Here is a 14,828-nt window from a genome sequence, read left to right as displayed (position 1 = left end):
GCCCCTCTTACCCGTAACGTTTCCTCTTGGTAATTTTCCATCCACTGACATGCTCCCTCCCCGAGCCTACTCCTGGGCTATAAACTCCCCTTTTTCTTCGTAATTGGAATTGAGCCCAATCTCTCTCCCCTACTACAGAACCTCATTGTAATAGACTCCCTAAATAAAACCGGCCTTACGGTTCTTTAACGAGTGTCAGGAATAATTTTTCTTTAACAGGCCCATCCACATTATGGAGGGTAATCTGCTTTACTTAAAGTTGACTAATAGGAAAGTTACTTAGATCTAAGAAATGCCTGCACAGTAGCATCTAGAGGGGTATTCGACCAAACAATTGGACACCATAGCCTAGCCAAGTTGACAGATAAAACTAACCATCACAGCTGGTATGGTGTAACACTATTTTATTTTGCACTTCAACCTTGTATCCTACAACTGTATTATATTAACTAATGATTTATTCACAGGTTTTTCTTTTTAAATTTTCTAACTGTCCAAACATGTCTCCAGGAGGTAATGATAATTTTATTCTTTCTTTCCAAGACTGGTGCCTTTTATTTCACATTCATGCGTGTTTCTCCTGGGTAAGATCCCCATGAAAACGTCAAGTTGAAGTGATGACGGAATGCATTCTTGGTGCATTCTCAAATTCCAGGGAAATCTTCAACATTTTACTATTAAGTATGGTATTTGCTGGGGTTTTTTTTTTTTGGTGGATTTGTCATATTAAGAAGATATTTTCTATTTCTAGTTTAAGATGTTTTTGAAAGTCATTACTACCTGTTAAATTTATCAAATAGTTTTCTGCATCTACTGAGACGATCAATAGTTTTCATCCTTTATTTAGTTAATATGAAGAATTACATTAGTTTTTTTCAAATTTAAACAATTCTTGCATTCCTGTATTAAATCCAATTCCGTGAGTTGTATCTCTTTCTCTCTCTCTCTCTCTCCAAACACACACACATACTCACATACACACCACACACACACCACTTGGATTTGATTTTGTTTAGATTTTTGTATCTAACTTTATGAGTGAGTTTGACCGGTAATTTCTATATCCTGCAATGTCTTTCCCTGGTTTTGATACTACGATTAAGCTGGCCTCCTAATATAAGGTGTAAAGTGTTCAGTTCCTCTTTTTAAATAAATTTTTTGGAAGAGTTGGGTAAAATTGGCAATATTTCTTCCTTAAATGGTAGGTAGAATTCACTATCTGGGTTCTTACTTGTGGGAAGACTTTTCATAATGAATTTATTTACTAAAAGGAGGACTGATCAACTCTTGATTCAATTTTAATAATTTATGTTTTCCTAGGAATTGTCTATTTTATCTAAATTTTTAAATTCATTGTCACAAAATTGCTTATGCTGTTATCAAGATCTTGATCTTTTTAACGTGACTAGAATCTGTAATGGTATCTTTTTTATTCCTCATGTTGTCCCTTCTTTTGTTCTTGACTATTCTTGCTACTAACATCAATTTTATGAGTGTGTTAAAATGTCTTGTGTTTTGAATAATTTGACCATTTCATATTGCTGAATTTATTGGAATGTCTTATTAATTTTTAATAATTGTAGCATATATAATGTTCTCACTTCTAAAATGCCTATAGTCAATTTTGGTACAGGTTTATCAATATTATTGTTTTTTTAAAGGATCAACATTTGGATTTGCTGATCTATAAGTAAGCTTCCTTTCTATTTCATTCATTTCTGTCATCTTTTTTTTGCTTTCCTTTTTCCTTATCTTTAATTTACTTTTCTAACTTCTTGAGAACTTAGATGCTCATTAATTTTCAGCCTTTTTTTCGGTAATACATGAATTTAAAGATATAAACTACCCTTAATGCATGGTTTAAGTTATCTCTCACAGGTTTGCTATGCTGCATTTTCATTGCCATTAAATTAAAATTATTTGGTTTCTATTGTGATTGCTTTCTTGAATCATAGGCTATTTGGAAGTTACATTAGGTTCTAATATGGTAATTTTTAATTATCATTATTATTGTTGCTATTCACTGATAATCTCATTACACTGTGGGTGGAGTATTTGTTGTTATTCCTAGATTCTTTGAAATTTGTTAATAATTGCTTTACAGCTTAATACATGATCAGTTTTTCTCAGTGCTCCATGTGCATAGTGTAGCTGCTAGGTGCAGCATTTCACTTGTGCCATTTAGGTCAATTTTGTTAATAATTTGAAAAAATTGATCTACATTCTTAGTGATTTTATCTTCTGATCTAATCAGTTACTACAAGAGCTGTGTTAAACATTTCCCTGCTCTGAATTTAGCTTGTTTTTCTCACTTTAGTTCTGTCAATTTTTAAAGAACAGGTTGAAACTATATTGTTAGAGGATTATATCCATCATTTTAATCACTATTGCTTTCATAGTTACATTCTCGTTATGTTTCTAAGATTTGGCTGTCCATAAAACAGACTTACTGCTCAATTCAGTTAAGCATGCATTGAATAATAGGTTAAAGACTAGTAAATTCCATCAGAACAAACTGTTTTGCATATATAGACATTATTAATAATGGAATGTTTTTGTAATTTTTAAGGTAAATTGTAAATAACTCATCTGAAAAGAGTGCCATTATACGCATTCAACAGGAATTACAAAACTATTATGAAAATAAGCTCTTTAGAGTTTATATTTTTTCACTTTTATTAATAACTCAATCTTTCCAGAAAGTTCTCAACTTTTAAAGTATTCTAATTTCCAAAGTTTAGCTTTATTATTTCTCTGTATCACATATTTCACTATTTCATTATTTGCTCTTGTTAAAAATTTTTTCTAGGGGCAGGACCGGTGGTGAAGCAGTTAAGTTCTCACTTTCCACTTTGGCGGCCAGGGATTCACCGGTTCAGATCCCGGGTGTGGACATACGTACCACTTGCCAAGCCATGCTGTGGCAGGCATCCAACATACAAAGTAGAGGAAGATGGGCATGGATGTTAGCTCAGGGCCAGTCTTCCTTGGCAAAAAGAGGAGGATTAGCAGCAGATGTTAGCTCAGGGCTAATCTTCCTCAAAAAAAAATTTTTTTTCTACTTCTTTGGATATATTCATTTTCCACCTTGTTTTAGCCTTTCTTCTGTTTTAATATAAGACTGTATAATTATACATTTCCATCTATGTTCTAAATACTAACATAATGAGAGCTTTCATTTCTAAATTATTTTCTTAATCTGCTTCGTTACTTTTAATAATTTCTTGTTTTTTCATTTTCCTCTTAATTCCTTTTATTTCTTAAATGTTTTAAATATACTTATTTTACTTTGTTTTTGAGAATTCCGTATATTCAGGCTTTGGGTATGCAAGCCCTGCAGATACTACTTTAACAATTCTTCCACTATCTTGTTTTCACACCCACTCCCATTTAAGATGGCTAGTTTTCTCAGGATGACTCACCCAGATGATATGAATCCTTCCTTGTCTGAATTCATGCGTGAATTTTTGCTAGAAGTTTTCCTGAAGAGCTTTAACAATTTATTTTCAAATCTCCAGAAAATTAGAGACAGTCAAGTTTCCTCAGTTTCCCTCTCTCTGTAGAAGGAATTTTTCCCTCAGTTCTCCCATTGAGAGCGTGGCCCTTCCAGGTTTCCCGCTATACCTGTGTGTGTGAGGGGTGATGGATGGGGCGGGGGAAGGCGTGGGGTCACCAATCTAGTCACTCATCCTATTCGGTCTCAGCCTCTGTCTTAGTTCCCCTGTGTCTGTAACGTCACATGATCTAGAACCTTGCTACCAAAACTGTGGTCCTGAGACGAGCAACATCAGCATCACCTGGGGATTCCGTTAGAAATGCAAAATCTTAGGCACTGACTCCAACAGTTGTCCTTGTGCATTTTTCTCATTTTTCTTTTGGCTTCCTTTCCTGTCCTACCAGCTGCATACTCACATACACTTGTCTCCTATGTACAATAAGAAGTTAAAACATAATTTCTGGAGCAACCGGCTGAGCCGTTTAAATCACAAAAATAACGCAACGACGCCAACATCGGTTCTCGAGATGCAGGGAACCGGGTGCTGGGACCGGCTCCCGCCCGCGGCTGCCTGGTCCATTACAAACCAGCCAATACATCCGTGAGGATGAAAGCCGTTCGTGCTACCGCGCCTCTGCTAGTTTCCTCTCAACTCCCCATCCGTCCTCTCCTCTGCCTTCAATCACCACCAAACCACCGCGAAAACCCGGACTAACGGACTCGGGGCGTAGCTGGGCTCCCCGACGGAGCAGGGAGAACTGACGGAGCATGCGCGAAGCGGAGTGCGCGCACATGCGCAGTGGCCGGCGCAGGGCAGCGCGCCCGTCTCCCCGGGTGGCTGCGAGGCTGCGCGCGCGGGTGACGTGTGCGGCGGCGGCCGAGGCGGCGAGGCGCAGGGAGGGGAAGGAGCCGCCGGGGGGGGGGGGGGGGGGGGGGGGGGGGGGCCCGCAGGGGGGGGGGGGCGGGGGCGGGGGCTGAACCCGGAAGTGGGTAGGCGCTGGAGCGAGCGCGCCCAGAGTGGAGCTCAGCGGCTGGGAGCCAGCGGGGGAGCCCTGGGTTCCCGGTAATGGATCTGTGGGGCGTCCGCCCAGGGAGACCGGGGTGGGAAGGGGAGCGGGCCCGCCGTGGCCGAGCGCAGTCTCCGCCCCGGCAGGGCCTGGCAAGGCTCCTCTGCCTCCTTTAGCCGTCCCTCTGGTTGACCCTGCTCCGCCTGCCCTGCGCCCCTCCTGGGGCCGTGTCCTGTCGGGTGGCCTCGGCCGGGGGATCCCCTCGGTCCCCAAAGAGGTGTGCCTGGCCGCCCTGGAAAAGCATGTTAATGGAGAGACTTGGATTTCGCGGCCGCGCTGGCCTTATTGTCACCATACCAGCGCCCCTAAACCACCCATGTCGCCCTCCTCGACCTGCACCCTCAAAGATCTGGAAGGGGTCCCTCTCTCTTCTGCCTTCCCTTTATCCACCCTGTTTCTGGATCAGCCTTGAAAGGTGTTGTCTAGCTTCCTTTAAAATTATTCTTTTGTTGGCTGTCTTTTCCAACCCGGCCGTCCTTGTTCCCCGCCCTAAAATCTTAGCCACAAATGGGTGGAAGCCGTGCCTTGATCATAATTTAGTTCGAATTCAGAAAAGATTCGTGGAAATGCCGTGAAGGATTTAGGATTGCTTTGCCGTGGAGTTATTTTACGTGGTTCTTCCTCTCTTGCAGACCATGACACCCTCGGGCACGCCCCTCCAGAAGCTGTTATCCAAGACAATCTAGTTTTTTTCTTTTTCCTTTTTTACAATAAATCCCTCAAGACACTTATGAAGCTTCTTGTTCTGAAATTGTTGTACTGCAATGAAGAAAAGGAGAAAGGTTACTTCAGATCTTGACGAGAAGATCCATCTAGGCTATCATAAAGATTCTGCAGAAGGCAATGTGGCAGTGGAGTGTGACCAAGTAGCCTATGCTCATCCCACAGAAAGACCAACTCCTGAAGCTCTTCACTGTTATCAGGAACTTCCTCCCTCTCCAGATCAGAGAAAACTTTTGAGTTCTTTGCAGTATAATAAGAATTTGCTAAAGTATTTAAATGATGACAGGCAGAAGCAACCGTCTTTCTGTGACTTGCTTATCATAGTAGAAGGAAAAGAATTTAGTGCACACAAAGTTGTTGTTGCTGTTGGCAGTAGTTATTTTCATGCGTGTTTGAGCAAAAATCCAAGCACTGATGTTGTCACCCTGGATCACGTAACACACTCAGTTTTTCAGCATTTGCTTGAATTTCTTTACACATCAGAATTTTTTGTGTACAAGTATGAAATACCTCTTGTTTTAGAGGCTGCAAAATTTCTGGACATTATAGATGCAGTTAAGCTGCTGAATAATGAAAATGTTGCCACTTTTCAGTCTGAGCTAACTGAAAAGTCATCACCAGAAGAAACACTAAATGAGCTAACTGGAAGACTCTCAAATAATCATCAGTGTAAATTCTGTAGTAGACATTTTTGTTATAAAAAGTCTTTGGAGAATCATTTGGCTAAAACCCACAGGTCCCTTTTGTTAGGGAAAAAACATGGGTTAAAAATGCTGGAGAGAAGTTTTTCCACAAGAAGATCAAAAAGGAATCGGAAGTGCCCTGTTAAGTTTGATGACACCAGTGATGACGAACCGGAAAGTGGTGATGGGTCAGACAATTTGAATCAAGACAATTTCGAAAAGGAAAAGTCAGATAGAAATGATTCTGAGGATCCTGGAAGTGAATATAATGCTGAAGAAGATGAGCTAGAGGAGGAGATGTCAGATGAATACTCTGACATTGAAGAGCAAAGTGAAAAAGATAATAATGAGGCAGAAGAGGAGCCTGAGGCTGGTGATTCCTTAGGAAATATTCATGAGGGGTTAACTCCTGTAGTCATTCAGAACAGTAACAAAAAAATATTGCAGTGTCCTAAATGTGATAAAACTTTTGACCGAATAGGTAAGAAAAGAAAGCTGCTTTTCTGTCTTGTCATAACTTAACTTTTCATGGATATTTTAAGGTGATAACTAAAAACTAAGCTTTGAAATTAACTTTTAAAAAGAATACTTAAGTAGGATGGATATTTGATTTTCAATACATACTTTACCCTGTTATTTTAAATTTGTTGTGATTCAAGAATTAATTTCAGTATTTATATTAGCCTTTACTTTCTCTTCCTCTTGCCCCAACAGGAGGTGACAGTTCATTAGTTCATGTATTTGGTATAAAAAGCTCCAAAGTATCAAGAATTCTGAACGTAGAGCTTTGATTTATATGCTAATTTAATTTCATAGATAAGGGCTATTTTTGAGTCATAGAAAGTTGAATTAGATTATATCAGATTGTTTGCTATTTCCCCTTGAAGATGGTAGTATGTGAGTTAGAAATATAGTCACTTTTCCCGTATCTGGTACTTTTTAGAATTGGGATGTCTCAGATTAGACTGATAGTTAAGAATAAAACTGTACTGAATGCAATTTAATTCTGTAGGTAGAGACTTTAGGAAATGTCTTAATTAGTAGTATTCCTTGGTTATGATAATAGTGAATAAATCAACTTTTCCTTTGTGGGAAAAGTCTATGTAGGAAATGCGGTGTATAACCTTAAGTTAAAAATATGTCAGTGAACATTAATTTTAAGAGATCTAATATTTGCTAATAAAATACTTTTTGGAGGTGTCTTAAATGAACGGTTCTAATGTGAACTTTCAAATTGTAACAATGAAGCGATTTCCTTATAAGTTAAAGTTAAGGAATTGTGAAATGCATTCTACCACCTATAATGATAATGGGAACATGTAAGTGCGATTCGACCTTGTGAAATTACTGGTACAGTTTGCCATATCCCCGAGTTTCTTGCAATTTTGAGTTACACGTGTAACTGATATAGGTGGAAATTGGTTTTATAAGGTATTGGTAATCATTTGCTCTCAAAATATGTGACAGTATGCACTATGGCATAACCGTGGTAACCTGTTTTTGCTTTTTATTACGCCTTTGAATATTTTTCTCTCTAAATAGGAATACTTTTGACAATCGAATTTAATAATTATTTATTACTGTTTTTACTGTGTTTGAGGCTCTGTACAACCTTGAATAAAATAACTTCTCTTGAGTAACTCAATTGGAAGCGCATACAAATACAAGTGACTTGTTAAACTCAGGCTAGATAAGTGCTCTTGTAGAGCTGTGAACAAGTGCTATGAGGGGTATACGGGGAGAAAATGACGTTTTTGGGGTGAGATATCTGAGACTATTTTATCTTTCCAATAGATTCTGCTTCTTAGACTTTGTATTCTTAGCACATATTCCTTGTATTCTGCCTTAATTTTACCTAATTTGACTTGAGATGAGCGAGCAGGGGCCAGTTCATAAATGGCGTTGAAGGCCCGGCACATAGATCTCTAACTGTTCTGTTGAATTCTGGGTGTGTGAGAGAGGGGTTCTATGTTTGAGTAAGATTGGTGAAACTGTATACTGTAATTCACAGTCGGTATTAACTCTGTCAAATTCTCTACTAAAGAAACCTGTTAATTTTACTTAACCTGGCATTTCCTCTAATTATTGTACCACAGGACACTTTTGGGATATTTCTTTCATTATCCCAAGAAACTAGAGTTCTTTTGCTTACAATTTGGGAAAATACTGCTCAAGATTAAGGTTCTGTTATTCTAAGAGGAAGGTGTTTTGCAGCTTTTTTAACCAAGGGAGGCCCAGATAGTTGTGGGAATCAATAGGTCACATTGTAGGCAAATTTCCAGCCTACCTTTCTGAATGTATTTACATTACACTCCTCTTTTCTCCACTCCCCGCTTTTGCATAGCCTCATTGGGACTGCTTACGTTTCCCCAGTTTTTAGAGCAAGAGATTGAGATTGAGATTATATCATTCTGGCTTAAAAAGCATGAGCTGTGGTAATGTCAGACAGCCTGCATTTTTGAATCCAGGTCTTGGGCAAGTTACTTAACCTGTCTGTGCTTTTGTTTGCTCTTAACATAGAGTGGGATGATGCTAATAGGATGCTAATAATACCTTCTTATGAGGGTTATTAGGAGAATTAAATGAGATAGTCCTTGTGAATCACTTAAGATATTTTATGGAATTTAGAAGGTGTTCAAGGAATGCTAGCTCCTCTTATTATTCATTAATCTAATATAGTTATTAAGTGTCTTTAATATGCCAAATACTGCTAAACAGATATGAATTGATAGATCATCTGTCCTCAAGAATCTTAGAGTTTAATGAGTACATGTAAAAACACAATCATATTGCAATAAAGATAATCTTATCAGGGTAAGTACAGAGGACTGAAGGAATCAGGAAAGATTTCACAGAGCAGATAGTGTTTGAGCTGAGACCTGAAGAATAGGGAGGAATTTACAAGGTAGAGGGACCAACGTGTGCAAAGACGTTGAGGTGTGTTGTGTTCTGGAAATTGCTGGGGAGTGGGTGCTTTCAAGGTGGACAAGGAGGCATAATGGACAAGACAGATGAGAATTGGCAAGTAAATTTTGAATGGTTTTTATGCTATACAGAAGAGTTTACATTTTATCCTGTAAGTGATAGAAACTTGAAAAAACTTTGACAAAGCAAGTGACAGTCTATGGAAGTTTTACAAAGATCATGCTGGCTTCAGTGTGGAGAGGGAAATTGGAAAGGACCATAAGGATATTGCAGACTATGAAGATGGGAATTGGGAATGGGATGTGGAATGAGGGTAGTACAGAGAGTTGTGCTGAGTATAGGCTAAGTGGACCGGTGATGGCTAGAACGAAACTATGTAGAAGGAGAGGACCTATGTTTCTTAAATGTGTTCCTTTATCATCTCTATCAGAAGTCCTATTTATTCTTCAAAACAACAGTGCAAGGGCCATTTCCCAATAATCCTTCTCATATTACCCACATTCCTTTCACAGGATTTAGAAATGTCCACCTAGGCTTTTGGTTGTTATTTATCTATCTCATTAGATTGTGAGCCTGAAAGCGTTATATCTTACTTTTGGTTAGTATCCTTTGTGATACTCCAGGTCATTTCAAATAAGTTTTCAGTAAGTTCTTGTTTAATTGAACTAGGCTGAAAGGTTGATGCCTGACTTTACTTTGGACTTGTAAACAGCCAGTTAGGTTTCCTTATAAACTTCCAACATTTCTGTCTCAGAGTGGGTTTATGAGAGAGAATGAATAAGCTGAGACCTTCTGCTGGAACCATTAACTCCACAGTATGTAGTGGACTAATCTGATTCCATTACTTTGGGTCTGTTATCCTTTGTGATATATTTAGGAGTTGCTTGGAGTAAGACTCCTGATCCAGTTATATTTTTCCTTAGGCTACCAGCTGGCCTGTTCTCATGCAAATGAGAGTCCTTTGACCTTTTCCCCTTAAACCAAAAACCTAGTGGGTGAAAAGGCAAAAATAGGGAGAAGATGACAGATGGAGTGAGAGAGAAAATTTGGATAATTTATCTTTTTTATTGTTCCTACTAGGAACTAAAATCTTTCCTTGGATTAAATTTACAGTCTCTTCTAGAGGTAGAAAATGTTTTATAGCTTTTTGAAAAGATGTGACTCAGACCATCCTGACAGAGATTGCACTTGGTTCTTAATAGAGAAGCATTATAATAGTGGCACAATTCTCTACTTTAAGGTTAGATATTTTAGTATTCTTTAGGGTATGTCCTATGAATAAATTCAAGGTGTAATGTAAGATTTAGCAACATCAGATACATAATGAGCTAATTTGTTGATGTTTCTCTTTGTAAAAACTGCATCCAAAATCTGATTATGGTAATTTTTCATGACCCATATAGGGGAATAATAAATTCTGAAGCACAAGGTAACGTTTTTTCATGTGAAAATATCTTTAGTTTGTTTCTCCTGATTTAGGACACAATTTATATTGGGTTTCAGTTCAGAAAAATACTGTGGACGAAATTTCTTAATATTATGTATTTTCCGTTGGTGATCAAGAATAGTTGCGTGTAGTTTAGTATTCTCTGAAGGAATACTCTTTTTTGATTGAAAATTTGTTTGAAATGAACATTTTGATATATTATTGACTTCTCTTCACTCCGTAGAAAAAGAAGAAATAGATGTAGATGTTGACTGTGTTTGTACTGAGGAGTAGCCCCCACACCCCTACCGTTTGATTTAAATGTGGGAGTTCTTTGCAAATTAAAATTAAAATTTGCATTAATAAGAAGAAAGCTTTTTCACTGTAGAGATTCTTCATGTCATAGTGGATTATTCAAATTTATATATTTTCATTGGTCTCTTTGGACTTTGCTGAATTTATTTAAATCATTTTTTAAAAATTTTGGCTGTCTCAGTTTAAATTTCCAAACTTTCTGTTTTCTTTTTCGTGGTTAAGTCTTGCTAAGTCTACTAGTCTGCAGGAAAATGGAAGTTAATAGTTAAAAGTGGCTTTGACTTTTAATTTAACTGCCATTTTATTGGTTTTAATATTCAACTACATGTAACCTACTTTTTATTTGCAAGTAAGAAAGAATTTCTTGCCTTTAAATACAGGGAAAATGTAACTAATTATTAATTGAACATCCTTCCAGCAAAGGCGTTTTCATAGAAAATAAAGATTTGGTGAAAAATTTTTTGTATACTTTGAGATTTTTATTAAGTTGCTGTTCCTGTTCACTTGGGTATAAAAATGAGGAGATTTAAGCATTTGAGGCTTGATAAGTTATCTTTCAGTCTTGAGAATCTGTGTGAAACATGCATGGTCAATCCCCAGTTAGGAATGGACCTATTCCAGAAATCACTTATAAGTTAGTCATTTAAAAATTGAATAGTGTACTCTTGATTTGTTTACTTTTTTTTTTTTTTACCACAGGTAGGTATCATCTACATAATTTAAAAAGCAAGTTTTAAAAAAACGAAAAAAATCTTTTTTTTAAATTCCATACAGTGTCCTCTATCTTTTCCAAATTAAAATTGAAGAATATTAATACATATTGATAATGTTTGGATTCTGTAGCTTATCTCATATCTCATGTGTAACAAATGTTAAGGTATCCAAAACAAGTGTGCCATATTATAATAATAAAGAATAAAATCAACTCAGAAAACATTTTCCCCAAGAAATTACATTATACCAGTAGTGTTCTGGTTATACCCTGCAAAAAGTAATGTAAATCCGTGTTTTTCCAATTTTTTTGGATGGTTCAAGGTCAGCAATATGTTATTATGAATATACATACTTATACCTGTGTGCTCATACATAAATCGAAGCAAAAAAGTTGTATGAAACTAGTGTGAATGCTCTGTTTTCTACTCTATTCTATTCGTTTTTTCCTCCCAATGCTAGTCACAACCCAAGGAACTGATTTCATGAACACTGATGACCTTAGTTTGTCAAACACTGATCTAAACCATAATGTAGTGCACTCTTGTTTTACAGAACCTATTTATTATTTGTGATGTCTGTAAAAAGTCATTCCAGGTTTCACCTTGGGATGCACAGGAACACCTTTCGCCCAATAAAGTCCTGTATTAGAGCTCATCCCTTGAGCACAGCAGGGGCAGTGGTGGTGGTAGGGTGTGTATGTACGTGTAAGTGAAGCGTACGCACCAGCAGTGGCGGAGGAAGAACTGAGATACGAGGCAGTTTTAGCAGTGGCCAGGAGAGAAGGCGAAGTGCTTCCAGTGTTGTGAGACAGCTGAAACCTCAGTTTGAGCTGTTATAACATATACTCATAAATCAGCTGTATCCATATTTATATTTGAGATGTCCCTACACGTCCATACTGTGACTTGTAATCTATATAATAGTAATAATGACTAATATTTTAGTGCTTACTATGTGCTGGGATGTTTTAAGTGTTGTGAATATATTTACTCGTTCACTTCTCACAACCTCATGAAGTGTTAATCAGTGTTGGTAGAGAGAGGTTAAATTATTAGCTTAATTAAGATCACACAACTAATTTAGCACGTGCCCAAGCATTGACTGAGTTTTCTGACTATATGCAGGTAAAAAAGGCGTAGACCACTATCTGTATGGTCTGTATCTAAATACCTAATGGATTTTTCATTATACTTTTGTTTTTCTTTGCTTATGATTATCTTCCCTACCTTAAGGAAAATACCTTGTTCCCTTTCCTCAGTATTCTTTATGTAAGTGCAATGTAATTAATTTTTAGATAATATTCTACATGTTCATTAAATTTAATCATATATAGGATACATAATAAATTGGTGAATTTATTTTATTAAGTAGACAAGTAATTATGATAACCTTTTTTTCTTCAGTGCCCTTGGAATACTTGGGTTTTTTCTGATTTCCATTATATATGTGTATATATGATGTATCTTTTTTTTTTAAGTGTGTGACTGAAATGCTAGACTTTTGCATTAGCCTTCGCCTGAAGAAAAATTTATACATTTACTTTGCAGGACAAAGCAAAGCTAAACTGCTAATTGAAAATTGCTCTTCATATGGATAGTATTTTTTCTTATTTTTATTGCCTGTTGCTTGAAAGTGTCCTTAATTGAAATTTCTACTTTCAGCTGCTAGGTGTGCTCATTCACAGCTTTGATTACAGAGTAATAATAATAGCCAGCATTAATTGGTAGCTTATAATGCCAGACACTGTTGTGAGTGCTTTATGTATATTCATTTATTCTTATGACAGTCCTCTGAGGTAAATATTATTCCATTTTAATTTTTATTTTATACATTTTTAATATTCGATTATTACTTTTTCAGATGAGAAAGATTTGAGGCTTAAAAAGGTTTTGTGTCCAAGGTCACATAGGCTGCCATTTAAAGCTGCAGTATTCATTTCCAGGTCATGGATCCAGGGTCAGAGCTCTGGCCTTTGATGCTGCTCTGCCTCTGTAACGTGGACATCTATATTCTAAATAATGATGTAAAAGAATTTTAGTCTGAGTAGGAATATAAGTAAAAAGTAAGCCACATGTATATTTTTCCTTCATTTTTTTATTGTAACTTTTCTCTTTGGAAAGTCTACGTTGAAATTTTTGATTCTTTCTATAGGAAATACCTGTAATATTTGTATAGAACTCAGAGATGTATTCAAATTATAATACAAATTTCACATTAGTATGACTGCAGGTGTCTACATATTATATCTGTTTATCTTACTGTTTTTCCGCTTTCTCTGATATTGCCCGTGTATGTTGTTGGCTTCAGCAGTTTATTTGAAGCATGTAGTCAGGTACAGGCGATTTTCTTGTTTCCTAGTGTTTCTGAGTTGGAGGGGTCTCATATGAAAGGGCTGTGGTGAAGTTTAGGGTTTGTTGAGTATTCCAGAGTTGTAGTACCCTTTCCGGGTGACCTTTCGTGGGAAGAGAGATGAAAATATCATATATTATAAGATATATAAAATATCATTTTGCCTTTTTAGGATTTTTTAAAAGGACTGTCAGATCTGAAAATTCCTCTGTTTCATGCGTATACGTACTGAAAATGAAATGTGAAAATACTATATCTTAAATGATGAGTGGATCTTTTCCTGAAGGTCACTTTTAAACTAAAAGAATATATTTTAAAGTTTTTATTTAAGCTCAGAGAATTTGCCAACAGAATCTTAAGCAAATTTCCCAAAATTCTTGATTTTTAAAATGTTTAAATATGAATAAGTGGTTTTTTTAAATGACGCAAGTTTTTGAGGAAAGGGATACTTTGAGCAGTAAGCTCGTCTGTGAGGTTTATCAGAGATATATACTTAGGTAAACTTTTTTCTAGTTTCTGATGTGGGTGTGGGTACTAAATATGTTATTATTCATGAGATTTTATTCCACTGTCAAATTGCAGCCAGTATGTGGTAAGTGTACTGAATTTAATTTTAATTTCTCTTTTTATAGGGAAATATGAGAGCCACACACGTGTTCACACAGGTGAGAAGCCCTTTGAGTGTGATATTTGTCACCAGCGCTATTCGACAAAGTCTAACCTAACTGTTCACAGAAAGAAGCACAGTAATGAAACAGAATTTCATAAGAAGGAGCACAAGTGCCCTTACTGTAATAAACTTCATGCAAGCAAGAAGACTTTAGCCAAGCATGTTAAGAGGCAAGTATTATCTTGCTTCCGTAATACACTTGATTGTGCCTTCTGATTTAAGTATGGAGTAAGCTGAAAACATCTATGGAGTGCTGCTCTCCAGTTCTTTCATCGCTTAACGTTTTGCAGACTGCAAATTTATTAAGAAAAGAGCAGCCAATGTTAGTTCATATTTTTTATTAATGCTGTTGAGCTGAAGTTTTTTGATGTTGAAACCAGATCTGTAGTCTATACTATAGAGATTTAAGATAGAGCATTTTCATTATCCTGTTTTCTGTGTTGGGTTTGGGCAAGTATGT

The 14,828-nt window shown here is 36.8% G+C and overlaps 1 protein-coding gene across 1 annotated transcript in view; it reads left to right on the top strand.

Annotated features, from left to right (window-relative positions):
* The first annotated feature begins 4,446 nt into the window (after positions 1–4,446).
* The window catches only part of ZBTB41 (zinc finger and BTB domain containing 41), a 44,515-nt gene continuing 34,133 nt past the window's right edge, over positions 4,447–14,828 (top strand). The window contains exons 1-3 of the mRNA XM_046679063.1: positions 4,447–4,559; positions 5,196–6,450; positions 14,331–14,538. Coding sequence (XP_046535019.1) covers positions 5,328–6,450; positions 14,331–14,538 — 1,331 coding nt within the window. The 5' untranslated portion in view covers positions 4,447–4,559; positions 5,196–5,327. The remainder of the gene's footprint in view (positions 4,560–5,195; positions 6,451–14,330; positions 14,539–14,828) is intronic.

The sequence above is a fragment of the Equus quagga genome, chromosome 12, assembly GCF_021613505.1.
Source record: "Equus quagga isolate Etosha38 chromosome 12, UCLA_HA_Equagga_1.0, whole genome shotgun sequence".
NCBI classification, from domain to species: domain Eukaryota; kingdom Metazoa; phylum Chordata; class Mammalia; order Perissodactyla; family Equidae; genus Equus; species Equus quagga.
This window is presented reverse-complemented; position numbering and strand designations above follow the sequence as displayed.